Source organism: Taeniopygia guttata, chromosome 4A, assembly GCF_048771995.1.
Source record: "Taeniopygia guttata chromosome 4A, bTaeGut7.mat, whole genome shotgun sequence".
Classification (NCBI taxonomy): Eukaryota; Metazoa; Chordata; class Aves; order Passeriformes; family Estrildidae; genus Taeniopygia; species Taeniopygia guttata.
Genome location: NC_133029.1, coordinates 4,853,898 through 4,874,558, shown reverse-complemented (window position 1 = coordinate 4,874,558; position 20,661 = coordinate 4,853,898). Strand labels below are relative to the sequence as shown.

Below are 20,661 nucleotides of genomic sequence, written 5' to 3'. Positions count from 1 at the left end.
ATCCGTGCTTTCACTCAGCCAACATTTGCTGCTGTCATTCCGAGCCCGCTCCGGTCCCCGCCGAGCGACGGATGTGTTCATGCTCCCAGCCCTGGATGCTAATTGATTTTAGGGAGCCCATTCATCAGTTAAATTTAGTAGATCACCCACCAGGTTTGCTGTTCACTGTCAAAGGTAATTCAATTAAAACTCCACAAGTGTGACTAACCAGTGGATGGTAAATATGTTCACCAGCTGTGTTTGCTGGGCCTTCTCCACCCTATTGTGTCTGTGCCTGGCGGAGGATGTGCCCAAGCCCTATACATTGGCTGATTGTATATACAACAAATCTGCAGCACTGCCAAAAAATTAAGCACAAATGCCACTTTTTGGATGTGAATGGCTGAATATAAGAGCTTCAGAGAAGAGAAATCCTCAGGTGTGCTCAAGGCAGCAGGGCTCGAGTGGTTGAATTAACTCAGGTCTTGGGGTTTTTAAAACACCTTCCAAGGAATCCAATTAGTTTTTCTGGTTTTGAAAATTATTTCCAAAGAATCCAATTTGGCTTTTAAAATCCATTGACAGTTTGGTCTCTCCTCATTCCATTCCACTTTGCCCTCAGCCAGAGTTGATGTGAAACCATCCAGTGTGGTTATTTCCATCACCAATGCCATTTATAAATCAGGGATGCATCACAGGAGCTCATGGAAAGATGTTTCTATTAAACCCTGAGGGTGGGGGAACCTTGCTGGACCCTCCTGCTTGACCAACTGAGCTTTGAGTCTCCTGCCTGCTGCCATCGGGCGCTCAGATGTGGTTTGGTAGTAATTAAGTGCATTGTTAACGATCCCATTGCACACCACGGGACAAAATGGTGTGTCTGCTTAATAGATTAAAGGAAAACATTCTCTGAAAAGCACAGGTAAACAAGACACTCATCCCTCAACCTTTCACCCTGGAAGACCAAGGTTCACATCCCACTGGAGCACAAATAAATAGGGACTGGACTCCCCTGGCTCACTGCTGGGGGGTTTATAGTCATGGTGAGACTATTTTGGAGCTCAACAGAGTTGGTGGGGATGGGAGAGGATGAATGGGATGCAGGCTTGGAGCAGAGAAATTCCTTAAATCCCTGCTCATCCAGAAAGTAACGTGGATTTACTTACAGTCAATATAGTACTTAGAGTGGCTGCCTAAAATTATTCTTAAAAAATTAATTGGGCAGCAATGTGAAGTTTCCAGGAGCTTCCACTGCACAGATCCCATTCCAGCAGCCCCTTTTGCAAGAGCAGAAGCCCACACAACACTGAGATTTCCTGATTTCCCTGTGGCTGTAGGAAATAAATGAGCTGGAACGACTCTGCAAACCACCAGCTTTCCTGCACATCTCTGTAGTGCAGGAGGAGGAAAACCTGTGTGGCAAAGAGTATCCTGAGAAAACAGCCAGATTCCCAAACATCTCCATAAACCCTAATGAAGAGCTTGGGAATATCTGGTTTATTTATTACTCCAACCACAGGATTAAAAAAAAAAAAAAAAAAAAAGTCAGCAAAAGCATTAAATTTGGAAGAGAACCTGGGATATTCTATATTTTCTGATTTAAACTCACTACACACCAGACAACTTGGGGTTTGGTGAGTATTAATCTTTGTATTTCTAAAAAAATTGAATGAAAAAACAGTGCTATTGTTAAATGTAATAATTACTACTCATAAATTATTACTTCTACTCTCTACACATAAACCTACTCTGCAAAAAAATGTTGGAATTTTACATGAAAATATGTAGATTTTAAGCAGAGGTCAAATACTTACAGAGAGGTAACTGGATAAGGAATGGCTTTGATAAACAGCTGCTGCCAGGAATTCTTTTTTGGTTGGTGCTGTTGAATCTCTCCCTTCTTCTGGCATTATTAAATAAAGGCACCTGCTCTACAAATCAGTAGAAATCTGGAAAATCATTATCACTCCAACACGGAAACGATGCCCATCACGACAGAACAAATGGGGAATGGAGCCTACACAGGACTTTAAAAAAGGGCTCTATTTGTCAAATTACCAGAGGAAAAGTTGATCTTACTGTTATGGACTTTATCCACTTCCAGGTCACATCAATTAGTCACAGCAGGCTCGTGGAGACTGGAACTAATTTACAACACTCTGAACAGGCCCGCCAGCTTCTCCAATGGATTTCCAGGCAAATATTGGGGCTTCAGATGGAGCCTAGAACTGAAAACCACCAGCAACAGAAATCCAGCTTAATGGTCCCAGTAATGACCCATTTTGCAGCACAAGAAACAAAGCCCTGGTTGTGATAAGAAGAAAGGGAAATATCTCCTGTAGAGACTCCAGGGTTATGTTTATCTAATCTTTGAAAAAAGAAAGGAGTCATAAAAGGTTTAATAAAAAATACTGAGCGTCTTTAAAGAAGTTTTCAAATGCTTTCCTATCTCTGACAGCTCGTTTTGACAGAAATTGATTGTGATAAAGAATTATGAATCAGATAGCAGGGAAATTAAATTAAGCTGATTATTATCTTGTCAGATACACACATTATGTCATGTTCGTTCCTTTAGACTTTTACAAAATGATTGTTTCATTCAGGTTTAATAAATTTAGAATATGCTAAGCAATACACACAGGCATGACTGTAAAACATTTTTTTAGACATTTAGATTTTATTTATTTTGATATTTTGATTTATTTATATTTTGATTTATTATTCTATATAATTAACATATGTATATAATTCTCTAGATTGTTTGGATTATTAAATATGCATATTTAGATTAGAAATACGAAATATTTTATTCTCTGAAATCCCCCTTATTTAGGTAAGGGCTGTGAGCATCCTCTGTGCTGAGTCTGGATCTGGCAGCTCCTTCTGGTGACTGGCACCATTGGAAGATCCTGGGAAGCTTTCCCAAAGCCTGGATCCTGCAGCTCCTTTGATTTTCCCTTTCCAACCATTTCATGCAGCTGATCCAGGCTGAGTTCCCTAATAAAGAGCAGCAAAGGGAAGCAGGAGCCTGGGAGACTCTCTCAGTGCATCTTCTCCCAGTGAAAGCGGCTGCAGTGGCACATGAAATTAGTTACAGATTGTTCACTCGGGCCTTTCCCTCACGGAATGGTAATGAAGGGAGCTGCTTCCGAAACAAGCAAGGCCGCTGACCCTACTCGGGGTTCCACTGGAAAAATACTGTTTGAAACAAGAAAGTTGGGAGCCAAGTGCTGTTGTGAGCTCAAAGCAGCTTGAGCAAGAGGTGAAGGCAGAACTGCAGAGAGAATCCTGAAATTAAAGTCAATCTGTCATCAAAGCAAAGCTCATCAAAGCTCTGATTAAAAAATAAAATTTACCACTAAAATGCATTTCAATCAGTGCATACTGAGTGTTTCCTTATGTATAAACCAGAAGGATTATCACTGGACAAGAGTAGAACAACAACAGCTAAAAACCTCCAAGATTTAACTAAAAATGAAAGTTAAACCCAAGTTTTAAGCACAAGGTTACTCACTATCCTCACTCCTAATAGATCTCAGAGATCTAAATTACCCCCAAAGGCAGCAAAGGGCCGTTTGAGAGTTTAGTGCAGATGGACTCTGTTCAGCTGATGGCCCCGGGGATGCGCTGCCGAGCGGGGTTTTGGGATCAAAGCCCCGCACAGGTGTGTCCTACAGCGAGTGGATCCTGCCCACACAAAGGTTCCACGGGACACACTGCTCCCTGAGCCCACCAGCTTTCCTTTAACCACCCCGACCAGTCATTTCTGCAAAGCAAAGCCTCAGGTGCCCTCTGCTGGTTCTCGAACGACTGAACAGAAATGTTAAAACTGAAGATTTTTAGGTCTGGGAAAGCCAAACCCAATCCCAAACTCCAACCCACACCACCTCCTTGCCAGTTTTCCAGTGGTCCCTTGTTCTGTGTGTAAGGGCAGAAAACCCTCAGAGATGTTTAAGCATGGGACTCTCTCAGTATCAGACTAAACATTTTTAAACACCCCATAAAATTAGTTTATGTTGTTACACTTAATATTAATTACTCCCCAATTGTCCCAAATCTCTCTCAGTAGTACCCTCTTTATTTTCATCTTGTTTTCTCCCCATAAAGATTGAATTTTCTGGATGCCTTCCCACAGGAAAGATATCCCATCTGCTTGTCCATCCATGTACAGAGACCTGTAGCAGCCACAAAACCTGGACACACACCCAGAATGAGTTGTCTGTACAATTTTATTTTCCACCTGCAGTTACATTTACAAACTGTCCCATACAAGTAAAGCAGTTTTCAAAGTGAACTCAACCAGAGCTACAAAAATTATTCTCTTCTCTATACATGGCATCAGCTTCAGAATTTATGTCTATACACAACTGCTGATTATGTTTAACAAAATTTCACTATTTTTTGGCTCCAAGGATCTCCATAAAGGCAACTTTGTAAGTTTTATCCCGTTGCAATCATGACATTAAAGTTCTTGTTTTTGTTTTGCTTCCCTCTCCTTTCATCTGAAGCTTTGCATGGCTTTGTTTTGGATTCTAATGAAGACAAAGCTACCACAAAGAGTTTTAGAAATAGAGGATAAGAATGCTGAGCAAAACCATCCAGCAACATTTCAAGCAATGTTTCACTTTAGATGTGCCTGCTCATCAGCAGAAATATTGAAATTTTTACTGGCAATAAGGTTCCAGAAAAGCACAAACAAGTGATTTAACATGAAATGAACTTTAAAAACAGTCAACTTACAGAGACAAAACAAGGTCGGAGTGAGGAGCCAGGGCTGCTCAGGGAAGAGAAATGTTTTGAGGAGCGTGAAGGGAGGAAGAATGAAACTCAAATATTGCTTTAAGAGTAACTTTCAGATTTAAGCATTTCCAAATGCCATGAGAAAAATATATGTATTGAAAATGTCAACCTTTCTGGATGCAGCTCCCAGCCAGGAGTGAAAGCATTTCCCCAGGAGAGGGCAGGAGTTCTGTACACAGGAGCTGCCAGCCCCAGACCTGGCACAGCTGAAATACACAGCAGCTCCTGGAGTGGAGTCAACAGGGCAAAAATTCCGTCTCAAACACCTATTTCTGCCTAAACCTCTTTGCACCACAGTCCCCCAGACATAACCTTAATTATATCAGTCAAACCTTTGTGTTTGTTAATTCCTTTCAAGGGACAACATTGGAAATCTGCGCTGGTTCTGGAGTTCACCAGCCTGGGATAAGATCAAAACTCCACAACAATCAATAAAATAATGAAGCTTATTTAACCTTTCTGTTGCAGCAACCTCAGTCCCAGTCTATTTTTAAATCCCTCCAAGGCTCACAGCAAGGCAACAGACTGAGAAAATCAACCATGTAGGAGCTCAGAATTGCTGTCTGACCCTCAACTAATTCCAGAATGGCCCAAACCAGTCTAACAGCAGCATCATTTTTAACATCAGAAGCCAGACACAGTAGCTGGAGCTGTCTGCTTTCAGACACTGACTCCTCAGCAGTTCCTGGACAGCTCTGAGTAAACTCTGGCGTGGAGTGATTCCACAGCAGGAAGCTTCCAGCACCCCCATGGTCTGAAGTAACTGAATATTAAAAAGCTGAAGGAAGTCCAGCAAAGCAAAGGCACGCACACAGTCACCCCAGCTGGGTAACTGGGTTGCATAGATACACCATGACCTTGGTTACAATGTTCAGAGCAGCCAGGGAAGAAAATGCAGGAAAAAGTTCCTTTCTAGGATGTTTTATTAATCATTGGAAGGAATCATAGCCAAACTACAGCTGTCAGTACGTGGTTTTTAAAAACCTTCCAACTTCTCCTGTTTACAGGAGGAACACTCGAGGTGTTTACATTTATTTTAAATGTCACTTTCTAACAAGTGAAAAGATCCCATTTTAAACTCGTGGTTTTAGTTCAGCTGCCAGTGCAAGAGAATCCCACAACAATTCAGGTTGTTTTGTCTATCTTATTTTCCTTATTTTTGCAAACCTTGATTACTTCAGTACATAACATCCTGCTCAACCCTTGGAGTGAGTTGAGTAACATATTCAAAATAACATCTGAAACTGAAATGTTTCATTGGTTTTGCACATTTTCACTGAAAAAATCCTGCTTCAATAAAAAACTGAGTTTTTAGTTTTTCCTTAAACAATTCCCTAACATTGGAAAACCCAAGTGGCCCTGAACACCAGGCATGTAAGAATCAATTCCAAGCCTGGTGCTCCACACCTTCCCTCACCCCTACAAAGACAAAAAATAAAAATGAGCCCAAAAAATCAGGAAGAGAATTTGAACATCACTGTTTATCACAACACATCACAAGTGGTCTTGGTACAAATTTCTACAACCATTTCTTATTTTACAACTGCAACAAGAGTTTGAAGCTACTGAGAGCAGCCAGACTCTCTTAGTATGCAGAAATATACAGGAATTGCTAATATTAGCTCCTCCATACAACCAGAATATTAAAAACAATGGGATGTTATCTGCAGAGAGCAACAGATCTGGCAAAGAGTCCAAAAATACACTTTATTCCTCCTGTGCTGAAGTGATGCCACCATACAAGTCCCCAGTTATACGAAATCAGCTTTTGGTAACTCATTTTTTAACTAAACTGTTAATTTCAGCACATTTATCCTAAATTTTAAAGACTAAAAAACTCAAAGTCCACTTATTTGTTTCAACAAGTGCCATTTTCCAGGAGATCCACGCTGTCCATCCCTGCATCTTCCAGGAGTTTGGCTCTGTGAGAAAATGATCTACAATTGTCTGAACTGATCCATCACATCAGTTCTCCAACCAGAAACAGTTCTCATAATTTAAAAAAAAACACTTCATAATTTAAAATATATCTGACACTCTGCTTTGCTTGGAACTAGAATGTACCACCATTAGTAGCTGACTTAGAACATCAACTTGAATTTGTGAAAAAAGCTTGCAAAAAATAGATCAACTTCCAAATGTACAGAAAAGGACATTAGAGCTGATATTTTTGGGCGACTTAATGTATTTCAGAAAGAGTAGCAAGCTGGGAGTGAAGTACTCTATATTACAAGTATTCAAACACCTAAGCTGGACTGTTTTACACCTCGAGTGTAGTGCAGGGTTAGTTCCAGACAGGAAATTTGGAAGCAGGTCCAAAGAAGTGCAGCTCTGTTCAGTTAGACTTGATCACGTAGGCGGGCCAGTCTCTGTGACAGCTCATCCTGCACAGTTGGAAAATAAAAAGGGAAAATCAACCATCAGCAACAGGAAAAGCAACTTTTGCCATCTCATGTCCAGATGATGAGAAATTCTCTCATGGCTTAACAAAATTTGCTTAAGACCTCAAGCATGGCTGTGAGGAAAGAGTTTCAGAACACAAAATTAAGCAGGGGAAGAATTTTTTCGAAGAATGTGGAATATTTGATAGGACAAGGGGGCTGAAATCCTGTGAGGGTGGGGAGGCCCTGGCACAGGGTGCCCAGAGAAGCTGTGGCTGCCCCATCCCTGGGAGTGTCCAAAGCCAGGCTGGAAGGGGCTTGGAGCAACCTGGGATAGGGGAGGGTATCCCTGCCCATGGCAGGGGTGGCACTGGATGAGTTTTAAGGTCCCTTCCCTTTAATGTTCAACAAGTGTATTGTTAAAATTACTTTGATAACAAGACTTTTAACCACAGAGTTTCCTTGGAATAGCTGAAATACAATTTAGCATATTGTTTTGACTGAGTGAAGCATTAATTCTTACATCCCATTTCTCCAGAAAACATCAACCTCACTGAAATTCAACATTTACCTGTTCTGCTGAGGCCACGCTTGTACCAACAGAACCTGTCTGTCCTTGAGGTAGTTCCATGTTCAGATCAAGGCTAACAGGAGAAAACAGAGCAAACACCAAGTCAGGCACGGGTGGATCAAGGGGGAAGCACAATAATTGACAGCAGAGGAATAGTGAGACAGCACATCCTGAACAGCCCAGAGTTACACATGCTGGTGAGTAATTTTGACTCATGATCAGGACAAGTCAGGTATGTCCAGAGGTAAAAGGAAAATTGAGTTTTTTCTCTGCTTCCAAGAGACAGCTTATAAAACAAGGGTATTTGACCTTAGATACAATCAGCAAGGGTTGTGGGAACCAAGATTTATTCTAAAGGAATAGAAATTTCACCTACCCTGCTTCATCTGCCATTTCCTGCAGAAGCATGTCCACTTGGTTCTAAAGGAAAAGAAAATGGATTGTTGCATTTGGAGTTTCTGACAAATCTCCTGTTAGATTTTCAGAGGATGGGAATTATTTTAACAAAACTGATTTAAAGGTAAATGCCTTCAGCAGAATAGTTTTGGGCTTAATCACTAGAAGGTATGAACTCAAAAATAACAAGCAGAGGTGCTCAGCAGTTAAAATTACATTAATTGAACTCTGCCTTGTAAATAATGCTTCTACAGAATTCAACTTATCTGTAAAAAACCCCAAACATATACCTGAGCATTTCAAGTGCAGTTAATGAACAGTTTAGACACATAATTTAAGATCACCTTGCTAAAACATATTTTATCTTTCTTACTTGTGGCGTTGTTAATGTTGTAGTGTTGCTCATTGTGTCTTCCATCTGTTGTGTCTGAACATCCAGTGTCTCAAACTGATGCTCAAATTTGTCCATTAGTGCAGATATCTATGAAAAATATGAATCAAATCACTTATCTTCAGATAACAGTAAAAATACATCTCAACTGGAAAACTCTGGAGTGAATTTCCCTTTTTAAAACTTGTGCCTTTGGCTTTTGATGTCAACTCCAAGAAAATTAAGTCTATTTACCTTTTCCAAGTTCATGCTCTTCAAGGTGGCATCCATAGACTTCACCACCCCCGCCATCGACTTTGTAACCTGAAACAAGGGGAAGGAAATTATTACAAGGTAAAAAAGAGCAATTTAGGAATAAATTCTTCCCTGTGAGGGTGGTGAGGCCCTGGCATAGAGTGCCCAAAGAAGCTGTGGCTGCCCCTGGGTCCCTGGAAGTGTCCAAGGCCAGGCTGGACAGGGCTTGGTGCAACCTGGGATAGTGGAAGGTGTCCCAGCCCAAGGCAAGGGGTAGCACTGGATGGGCTTTAGGGTCCCTTCCCACCCAAATTATTCTGGTATTTCTTACTCAGGTCTCTTATCTCTGTCCACACAGCTCTGACAGTACCAAATAGGAGGGAACAACCTATTGCCATCTGGAATGTCATATTTTAAATAGCTCCTACCATTCCCAGCTCTAAAAATTAACTCAGCCACTGAAATACATATTCTGAGGCACAAGTCACTAAAGATGAGCTTTCTATGACATTAATTTCTGTAGATTTGAGACCCGTCTCTGTTAAGGGATACACTTGGTCCACAGGTCACAATAAACTTTCGAGGTGAAGAGCAGTAAATTAGTTTATCTTAAACGACTATCTATTAGAATCACAACTTCTACCTCATGACTTTACTTTAAAGGGGAGAAGTATCTTTGTGCAATAATCCAAAGAGCAGCAGCCAGAGGAACTCCAGCAGCCGATTTACTCTTGACTACCTCTAAACCCGAAAGTTCCCAACTTGTTGCAGCCGGGATGAAGCCACTGCAGAGAAGATGAGAGGTCTCCTCCTTGCCCCTGCAAGATGGGGAGGGCCTCACCTTGCCCATGGTGACAGCAGTCTGGACTCGGGCTGCCACGGCGTCCACGCGGGCGCTCATGCGCAGGAAGTTGATGGCCTGGTTCTTCTGGCGGATGGCGTTCTCCGCGTGGATCCGCGCCACCTCCATGTTCCCCTTCTGGATGGCCTTGGCAAAGAGGGAGAGACAAAAGGAAAAGCCTTTCACCCTTCCCAGCTCTTGTACACAGCATTCCTGTGCAGTCTGTTTTGGCTTTGAAAGAAGCATTAATTAGTCACTATATATTTTTATATTAAAAAAGTAAATAAATCCCTCCCTCTTGCCACAATAGATCCCAAATATTTCCAAGATGAGAACTCCTTTCCAAGGGAGGCATTGGAAAGAATGCACTTCAAATAGGCAGTTTTGCAGAGCTGCAGAAACACAATTTCTGTTCCTGAAAATAGTTTCAGTCTCACGACACAAACTCAGGCACAGGTGGTACAGTTGTATCTCATGGGCAAAAACACATCAAATCAACTCAGTCTCTCTCTTCACTACTTCAAGGACTCAGAAGCTGTTCTGAAGTTCCTCTCCACAAGCCCATTTAATACAAGCTGACAAATATGAAGTGGTTTTAACTCTGAGAACAACAGTCTCTACCAAAGCACATACAATACAATCCTCTAAGGAAGCAAATGCCACAAGTCATCCACGAGGATGCACAGGGATTTATCCTCATTTATCCTTCATTAATAAACACAGGAACATTTATAGTTACATATTTTAAATCACAAACATTTACCACATGATTATTAGCATGCACACCAAGGAAATAACAAAACACCAGATGTCTTCCTGCCCAAAAGGCAACCAACTGATCTAAAAATTTGCTTCAGACTTACCTTCTTAATTTTAGCTTTTTCAGCCTTTTCTTCTTTGTCGCATTTTTTGGAGTTCCTGTTGAGCTCCTTTGCAGCAAACTTCAAATTAAACAGGTGTTCTGCAGTGCAAGTTAAGGGACCAACCCTATTTCAGAGTGATAAATCCAACCACCAAACACCCCCCAAGAGGAACTGAGAGTGGCTCTCTGCCAGTTACTTTCACTCCCACACCCAAAGCCTGCGACTCCCAGTGAAATGATGTGGTTTCCTGACCTGCCTGGAACCACCCCATCCAAAAAAACCCCAAAGACACTGAAGAACACAACAAATGAACTGTGTAACAGCAAACTGGCTCAGCTGGACACAGCCAGCTACAACCCAGTAAGATCCTGGATTTAAATTGTTCATCCAGCTCCTTCCCAGCCCTGGGTCATGTGAGTGATCCCAGGCTCCCCAACAGCTCTGTCATCTGACTTTTGGGCATAGTGTGCTTCAGTCAGGAAGATAAACTTTAAAAACAAAAGTTCAACTGCTTAAACAGAAAGCTCCGAGAAAACAGTAAGACAAGCCTTCAGAGTGATTTGGAATGACTGCATTAAATTATTACTGACAGAGAATTGAGTGGGCGCTGTAAAAAATAACAATCAAAACCATTCTCTTAAAATATTGTTGATGAAACCTTCCAAATAATATCAGTCTTTCTCAAACAACATGTAAGTAAAAAGCCTTGTAGGTTTATTTCCTGCCACCTGTCATATCCCAAGAGGAAGACGCAGCAGGTACTAAGATGATTAACAATTAAGTGGAAGCACAAAGCTAAACATTACAAGTACTTAAGATTTCTTCAATATTTCAAGCACATAAATTATTCCAGAGCTGTTTTCTGCTTTAAAGTCCAGCCATTCCTCTTACTCTGACAGTAACCTGGAAACATGAGGAATGTCTTTTGTTATCCTATAAACTCACAAGCAGGCTACAAACAGGTACCAACATGACTTTGCATTCAGGATATCTATTAATGTAGGTACCAGAACCAGAGCAGTTTATTTTGAAATAACTTCCTCAGTTACTCAGCTAAGGAATTTACCTGACATTTAACCAGCTCACCTGCCACCTCCTCAGCTCACCTATTCCTGCTCCTCCCTTCAAGTGTCTTTCTCAACACGCCACAAACTGAGTGGAACCCAACTTCCACCTCAGTTTGTGACTCACAGTCAGCTGCTCCAGCAATCCTGTCCATCCCTTCCAGGACAGCCGGCAATGCCAGCACTGCCTGCACATTCCAACCACACTGAGACCTCTGGGCTCTGTAAGAGTTTTCTGCCCCTGTGTGTGAAGATGGTTTTATACAGCAAGAAAAGTTTCAGTCAGCCCACACAGAGCTCTGCGTGTAAATTCTTTCCATGAGCAGCAAGCACAGCTGACTTGGTGGCTGTTTGGGGGACAGCCCAGCTGACGTCACTCCAGTTTACACATATGTATGCTGTCTCTGCTGTCCCATGTATACTATTTTAATTATAAATTGTGGTTTCTGCCTCAGGAACTGGGCTGTCCCTCCATCCACCACAGCCCTGCCTCCTCCTCCTCACTCCCAGCCCAGACTGCCTCATCACACCTTGGGAAGAGACAGCGAACTTCCCACTCACTTCCTTGTCCCTCCAGGGGGGTGAAACCACAGAATCACGGAATAACTGAGGTTATGAGGGACCTCTGGAGATCACCCACCGCATCCCCCCGGCCCTGGCAGGGTCACCTGGAGCAGGTGACACAGAAACGCGTCCAGATGGGTTTGGGATTTCCCCAAACAGAGACTCCACACCTCCATGGCAGCTGTTCCAGTGCTCTGCCCCCTCCACGGAAAGAAGTCCTTCCTCGTGCTGAGATGAACTCTTGGTTTTTAGTTTATGCCCACTGCTTCTCACCCTGGTGCTGGGTAGCACCGAACACTGAGTGGCACCATCCTCTGACACCCCCGGGAGATACTATGTAGAATATCAGATCCCTTGTTGCTTTTCTCGTCTTTAGAAGGGAATTCCGAGCTTGGGAGATCTCACTCCTACCCGTGTCACAGCCAGCCCTCCCGCTGCTGCCCCCCGGGCCCCGCCATGAGGGGGATTCGCCTCCTCGGGCCCCGCCATGAGGGGGATTCGCCTCCTCGGGCCCCGCCATGAGGGGGATTCACCTCCTCGGACCCCGCCATGAGGGGGATTCGCCTCCTCGGGCCCCGCCATGAGGGGGATTCGCCACCTCGGGGGCTCCTCCCGGCGGGGAGGCCTCGCTCGCCACCACCACCGCCACCTCCCCCGGCCCGGCCCGGCCCGGCCCGGCCCGCCCGCGGTCCCGCCCGAGGATACTCTCCATGTTGGACATGCTGGCGGTCCGGGGGGAGCGGCGCGGCTCCGGACCGGGCTGGGGCAGCGCTGGGCCCGCGGTGGCGGCGGCGGCTCCGGCGGCTCCGGGTTCCGGCCCCGTGACGAGCCGGGGCGGGGCCGCGCCTGCGGCTCCGGGCTGGGAGGCACCGGGAGCTCCATCCCGGCCCTCCCTGCTGAGGGCACGGGCACATCCATAGGCTGGGGTGGTGGAGATCCCTGCCAGCCTGGCTTTGGATGTTTCCACAGCTTCTCTGCGAAATCTATACCAGGGCCTCACCACCCTCACAGGGAGGAATTTCCTCCTAATAGTTGTGCAAAAAATGCATATTTTATGATTGGCTTTTTGCAAATGTTACAATGTATGTGTAATGTGTAGAAAGTTATGCTTTAATTAATTTGATGCTCTACCTCTCTCAGCCCCTAAATTATCAGGCTAGCCCAGAGATACGAGGCCTTGAGGGGAGGAACACCAGGAGATGGGCAAATATTCAAAAGAGGCTCTCAATCCCGATATGGTTGTGCAGCTTCTTTATTCCATGAGATCCGGGGGGAAAGAAAGTGAACAGGAAAGGTTCTGGACAGGGAGGGCTTCTCTGGCTGTCCACCAGCCCCGTTACAGCAGGAAGGAGGGGACCAGGCTTATCTGATCAGAGTCACATTTTTTGGAGTCCCTGGAAATGGGGAAAAGCATAGCCCGAGCGCACTGTAACATTAATTCTCTTAAGTAGTGTGCTAAATATAGTTTTAAGTTCCAACATAATGTTAAAATAGAGACTATGTATGTGGGGGAAGTTTTTTTTTAGGAATGAGATACTCGCTTCGAGGAACACCTAAATCTTCCAGAGAAAAGGAATTTATGGTTTTCTTATCAGAAGAAGCTAATTTCTTCAGGCCTTGCTCAGACTTGAAGACACCTTGGGGATTAAAGGAGGCAGTTGCATACAACAGACAGAGTTCTTGTTTTGAATAGAATGTATGCATTACCATGAAGGATATGTGAATATGCAAAAGGCTATTGCTTTTAAGATTATTCCTGTGTTCACAAGGTATGCTGTTCGTGACTTAGTGTCCGAGAGCATCCGGACGTCCATAATTATTTGCTTTTTATTGTCTTGTAATTGTCCTAACTCCAAACTTTATTACTCTAATTATATTACTATTTTTATAACCATTTTATTATTATTAAACTTTTAAAATTCTAAAAACCAAGTGATTGGCGTTTTTCACATAGTCAGTCTAAATCACAGAATATCCTGAGTTGGAAGGGATCCACAAAGATCATCAGTCCTGCTCCTGGCCCTGCACAGACGCCCCAACAATGCCACCCTGTGCATCCCTGGGAGCGTTGTCCAAACGCTCCTGGAGCTCTGGCAGCCTTGGGGCCATGCCCTGGGAGCCTGGGCAATGCCCGACACCCTCTGTGAAAAAAAACCTTTTCTGATCTCCAGCCTGACCCTGGCACAGCTCCAGCCATTCCTGGCTCCTGTCCCTGTCACCACAGAGAGCAGCACCTGCCCCTCCGCTTTCCGTCACAGAGCTGTAACTTCCCTGAGTGTCCCCTCAGTCTCCTCCAGCTGAACAATGCAAGTGCCCTCAGCTGCTCCTCAAGCCACTTCACCATCTTCATGTCCCCTCCTTTGGACACCTCTCCTTCAGTTTGAATCCATCTCCCAATTGTCCCATCTCTCCAGGGCCGTGTAATAAATAAATAGTGTCTCTTCGTCTTTCTTCAGCTCCTTCAGGTACTGGAAAGCCACAATTAAGTCACTCCAAAGCCTCTCCACAGTGGACACCCCCCAGCTCTCCCAGCTTTTCTCCAGAGCAGAGCTGCCCCATCCCTTCTAATCATTTGTGGCCTCCTCTGGACTGGCTCCAGCAGCTCCACGTCCTTCTGGATCCCGGGGTGAAGGCAGCTCAGCAGGGCAGAATCCTCCCTTCCTGCTGCCCACACTGGGATGAGCCCAGGACTTGGGGGCTGTGGGCTGGGCCATGTCCAGCCTCCTCCCCACCAGGATCTATATTTAATGATATTTTCTGCTGAAGCATCTCAGACAAAACTTGCCAGAGGAGTGATGCATCTGAGCTGGCAATTCTTCCCAGGTGAAATGCCTGTAGGAGTTGTGGATACGGTAATAACACAGGAGTGCTCGTGGCAAATGAACTGCAAAGAGTGTGGCAGAAGACACTTGAGCAAAGCCAGTAACTGATTATTCCTGCTGGTGTCTCAGGAGTCTGAATTTATAGTGCTAAAGATCACTGAGTCCTTGCTGTGAAAGCTTTGAAACCAAACTGGTGACACCACAGCAGTGACAGACTCCATGTGTGTAATAGGAGAGGTCTGCAGGAAGGACCTTTTCATCCAGGAGATGGGAAAATATGATATTTTCTGCATCTGATAATTCTCAGTATCACCAGTTCACAGAAGTGTTATTTTCTATGGTTTTAAACCACATCTTGGGAGGGCTGGAGGAGAGATTTAACATATTTAGCAGTTCTCTGTTTAAAAGAGTCCATTCCTGCTTGGACAACCATCCTGTGCTCAGCCTCCCGGAAGCTTGCACAGTAATTCTCATGAGTAATAGTTCTTTAAATGTGTAAGGTTTTCCAGGGTCAGAAGCAGACACTAGATCATTGACTATCCACCTCTTTTTTCTCTAATATTCCTGGAACTCTCTCATTAGGACACAATTTGGAGGCGGCAGTGATATTAGATATGAAGTATTAGAGGGATCATCTACTCTGAAAAAAATGATTCATTTCAGGGCTGTCAAAGAGAAGTGAACCTGGCCTAATTACTCACAACAGTGTTAGAGAACAAAGCAGCAAAACCTGCTCAGAAACAAGAGCAGGCAATATTCTGCCTCAATTAAACCTGGAGAAGCATCAATCAGTGTCACACAGGTGTCACAAGAGGAAACACACTGGGCTGCAGCTCCTCAGAGCTGCTCACGACATTAGCTCACAAATTCCAGCTGAAATCTCCCTTTCCTTTTGACTGCTGAGGAAATATCCTGATGTTATACCTTAACATAAGCTACCTGAGTTAAAAAAGAAATATATTTTATTGGTTTGGGTTTTTTTTCCAGGCAATCATCACTGAATTTTCGTTATTAAAAAAAACCACTAAATTTGGAAGAAACACATTACCAAGCAATTATCTTCAGCAACCTGAATTAAATATGTTACCTACTGTGGGTGCAGGTGTAGAAACACACCAAGATGTCGGCACAGATTGCAGTGAAACCTATGTAATTTAATAATTTAGAAATATTTTCATTATAATAACAGCTGGAAGTGTAGGAGGGTCCTTCCTGAGCTGTGTTTTGGGCACAGAGTGAGGCTTTGCTCACAGGAGCTCAGTGCCCAGACCCTCCAGCCTCTCTCACCCAGGAGAAAAAGAACAACTTTGACATTGGAGTCCCTGGTTTTTGACATCTGAGTCACCAATGGTTAGGAGGGAATAAAGCTGTCAATTAATCTCTGAACTCTTGGACTAGACCGTCTTCCTCTAAAATGAGGAATTTGCTGTATCCCAGGTTTTGAAAGGTGAAGGTGCCGTTGGTGGCTTTTTCCAGCCAAAAAAAATTGTAAATAAATTGGTTTACCTTCAAACAATCATGGGTGCCCAGTACTGCTCATTAGACTGAAATCACCTCGCACAGACACAATTTCTGAACAGTTCCCTCCTGCATTTTTTATTTCAATTCTTGATCAATCCTTTTTAGAATCCCAGACATTTTGCACTGAGGTACCAATTTGCAAATCTCTTCCAAAAGCAGCAATTTCAAGTCTACCTCCTTCATCCTCCCCTCCTACACATCCTCCGTCTCATCTTGGATGCAGCAAATATTTATTTTTCCTCAAATTTTATTGAGTTGTGAATTATATGTTGCTCCCTCCGTAGCACTTTGGAGAAATAAAACTGACAAACTGAGCTTCACAAAAAGATGAGCTAGGGAAGGAGCAAATGGAAAATATGAAAAAAAATCAGAATTATTAAATAAAAGTGCTGAAAACTCAGCAGAATTCAGTTTCCAGGCATGATGGAGGTGTGTGGATTTGCCAGTTTAATGAGTGCACTTACATTAGAGGTGATGAGGTGGAAAACATTCATTACATAAAATTTTCCTTCTCTGCCTGTGGTGTCTCAGCTCAGTCTTTCTCTTTCTTTCACTCTGCCTCCATCATGTTCTTTTACATCTATTTTTTCCCTTTCCTGTGTGCTTTCACATGCAAGAATTGACCACCGCAGGATTTGTTAAATGTAATGAGCTTTTCAGTGCAGTGTGTTACAAATATTTGGCATTCCCTTCACGCCTTTCAACCAAGCCCTCAGGAATACCCTTCATGTTTTGCAAGAGAGAACAAAGGTACATTTTCCTTTCATGGTACCTGAGATCCCATATTGCACAAACCTCCCAAGCAGTGGCTCTTACTATAAAATGTCATTTTTGAAATGCAGCCAAACCTAAATATGACTTTGCCAGTAGGTATAAAGGCCACAAACACAGCTCGATTCTTATTCTTGTGATGATCAAATCCTTTAACTTTGACGTAGTGATGATTTTACTCTGCTCAGTGGGATTCTCACCATGTGCAATGGTTACAGGCCCAAGCCAAATGAGCTCATGAGCGCTGGCTTGTGAACTGTGACACCAAGAGCGATGAGGATCAATTTTAATCACAATAATTGATCTGTTCCCTTAGTCACTCCCGGTGTCAGTCACGCATGAGGCGCAAGAGGAAGCAAATGTTAAATAGGAATTCAGGGGGTAGAACATCAGGACGAGCAAATCCACAGAGACACAGCACTGCTGGGACTCTGACCCTGAGAGAGCACTTGTCATTAAAATGCAGGTTTTAGGGTATGCAAATAAATGCAATACAAGGATTGGACTCGTATTGAAATTCTACATACAGCAAAAAGAAATTAAGGTGATAAAGACATTGGGGGATGTGGGATCTTGGCTGCATCTCTGAGGCAGAAGCAGTTGGCCATGGGAGGAGGGATGATGTTATCCCTTGGGACGAGCCAGGCAGCTTGGATGGAGCAGCACTGGCACTGGGACCTGCACACATTGCCCACTGGCCACTTTGCTTTTCTGCTTGCAGCAGATTCACCACAGAAGGAGGACTCTGCAGCTCACAATTACAGATGGTCCAAAATGCTGGTGACTCACCAGATTTCCACTGCAGGTGGTTGGCAACTGCACGAGTCCAGTTCAAAGAGGGAACGACAAATCAGTCCTGGCTCTGCAGGAGAGAGATGATGGCAAAATCCAGCTCTGGACCTGGATAAACAGGGATGTTCTGGTGGGTGTAAAAGGCCTGCTGATCATGACAATGTTTGTACCACACATTGCATGGCTACATCCCCAAATGAGCATTTCCATGACTCAATGAAGATAACCATAAAACCATGGAGTGGCTTGGGATAGAAGGGACCTTAAACCCCTTCCCTACCCCATTCCCTGCCATGGTTAGGGACACCTTCCACTATCCCAGGTTGCTCCAAGTCCTGCCCAAGCTGGTCTTGGCCACTTCCAGGGATGGAGCAGCCACAGCTTCTCTGAGCAACTGAATCTGGTTTTGTTCAGCACTGAACTGCTGGTTGTTCTTTCACTGAGACACTCCTGTAACAGTTCCACCTAAAAGACACTACTGAAAGTGGACAAAACTGAGTTTCTGTTACACAGAAAATGCACCAAAAATTGTTCTCATTTAGAGTGCACACCAGAAATGACATGATTTTCCGGGAAAGCAGACAGTCCAGTAATTAATGTTTTAGGAAAAAAAATGGATTTTATTTTATTTTATATATTTTATATATGATCTTATTTTTAAATTGTAGTGGGTTGTTTTTGGGGGTTTTTTGTTTTGGTTTGGTTTTTTTGTTCGGTCTTTTTTGTTTGTTTGTTTTAATTCACGCTCCTCTTAGTCATATTCCATGTTCTTTAAACATCATTGCCTTTAAGACCTTCTGTCTGTCCTTTGAAATGTTGCCATCTCCTTTAAAGTTTCATGGCAAGAAAACTTCTTCCACCATGGGCATTATTTATCTGAAGCAGCAGAGGGATTTGTCCTGTCTCTTTGTGGATCAATGAAGACAAACCAGACTGTAAAGACCAGAATGAAGTGTTTAGGAATGCAGAGCAAACCTGTCAGGCTCTGAAAGGCAGCAACCAGAGGGCATGAAAGAATCAGTTCAATAAAACCATTTAATTCTCCAATAGCAGCATTAATGATCTGATTCTACATCTCTGAGGTCCCCCAGATTGTGTCATTTTCAGAAAAATTGGTGTAAATCTAAGTTAGGTCTTTTTGAAAGCCAGTAGGACAGGGAAAACCAAAGGGCTCTACATCACTGGGCTAATTTATTTTTACTACTAAGATTTCCCTGTTACTTTATAATGAATTTTCTGAATAAGCTTCATTTCCAGCTTATCTCTGCCAGGAGCACTGGCACAACCTTCTACTGAGCTGTACTGGTTGTGTTCTGCAATGGTTTGTGGATGTTCAATTTAAAATAGGGATGCGGGGTTTCATTCAAAATAGATTGAGGAAAACAAACTGCTAGTTCTGAAAATTATTTGAATGTTTATTTTTTTCCCCCCAAATGCCTTCTGTCTGTTCTTAAATAGATTAATATTTAGCCTTTGAAAATACTCTGTTAACCACTGAGCAAATGAGAAGCCTGGGACAGATTTAAGGAGAAAATTAAACTTAGTTAATGTGACAGGGAAGTGATTTTTCTTCTGGAAAAAGACTAGTGGAAAAAAGCAGTTAAAAGAACCAGCGTGAAGATAAAAAATCAAAATTATTTCTTTTTTAAAAATTAACCTCCTTTCAATAATAAATCAATACGGCAGCCAGGAATGGCACTGCCACTCCTTGGGGTTATATAGCTGCGGTTAAACTCAGCCCAGCCTTGGAAGAAGACAAGGACCTCCAAAGGCCCAGAGACTTCAAAAGCTTTTATGTGGGACAGCAATTTTTTTCCAAGGTAAAACGGTATTTTTATGCCCTTGCTTTACCTTTTATTGCATTTTAATTTGGGGCATTTAAGAAATAATCCTCCAGAGTACTTTTAGGGCTTTCCCCCTTATTTCCCTAGCTGAAATCGTGTGGCAGGGAACCTCCAGGAGCCTACGTGACTACTCTGTGCTCCAGGGATTCAGATTTCTGCTGCCAGGGCTGTCTGTGCTGTGCCGAGTGTTTCAAACATGTTTTCTCAATGATGATCAAAACAAATCCTTCCTCTCAGTGCAGCATTTATCAGAGTTGTTGATTCTCTGAAGGAATCGCTCAGCATTTGTCATTCTTTGGGATTGCTGCAATATTGCACAACTCAGTAAATAATAATACCAGGCTCTGCTGCAGCTCTTTTCACACAAAGCCCATGAAACTATTCTTTGTAGCGCACGAATCCCACTGCAGAGCCTGGCTGCTTCTCCCTGAACGATCCCATCCAGTCTGCTCCGAGCCTTTCCACTCTGCAAATGTGCAAATACTCCTGTTGTTCCGTGCCCGGTGACTCAGCGCTGCTGCCGTCACGCTGAGGTCAGTCCAGCTGCAGCTCTGGCCTCGGGCTCCGGCACGGAACAGGCGCTGCTCCATCACTGGGACACGGTGCCACCAGCGGCCCCTGCCCCCGCTGGTGTGGGAAGCCAGGGCTTCCCTCTGGCTGCCCTGGAGGACCCTGGCAGGGGTCAGGAACCCCCCTGGACAGAGCCCCCAGAGACACTGTCTGTGATCTCTGTCCATGGAAAAGAGTTTTCAATCTTACAGGATGAATTACCAGCTCTGAGTGTTTGATATGAGTAATAATTAAGTGTGGCACAGGTGAAAAAGTAA

At 43.6% G+C, this 20,661-nt stretch overlaps 1 protein-coding gene across 1 annotated transcript; it reads right to left on the bottom strand.

Moving 5' to 3' along the window:
• Positions 1–4,190: 4,190 nt before the first annotated feature.
• On the bottom strand, positions 4,191–12,922 carry CHMP1B (charged multivesicular body protein 1B). Its single transcript, XM_030272459.4, has 8 exons — positions 12,790–12,922; positions 10,457–10,554; positions 9,594–9,740; positions 8,753–8,821; positions 8,501–8,608; positions 8,108–8,151; positions 7,732–7,804; positions 4,191–7,163 (listed from the first exon to the last, which is right to left on the bottom strand). The coding sequence occupies exons 1-8, from the start codon at positions 12,803–12,805 to the stop codon at positions 7,119–7,121; spliced, it is 600 nt and encodes a 199-aa protein (XP_030128319.1). The 5' UTR covers positions 12,806–12,922; the 3' UTR covers positions 4,191–7,118.
• Between the last annotated feature and the right edge of the window lie 7,739 nt (positions 12,923–20,661).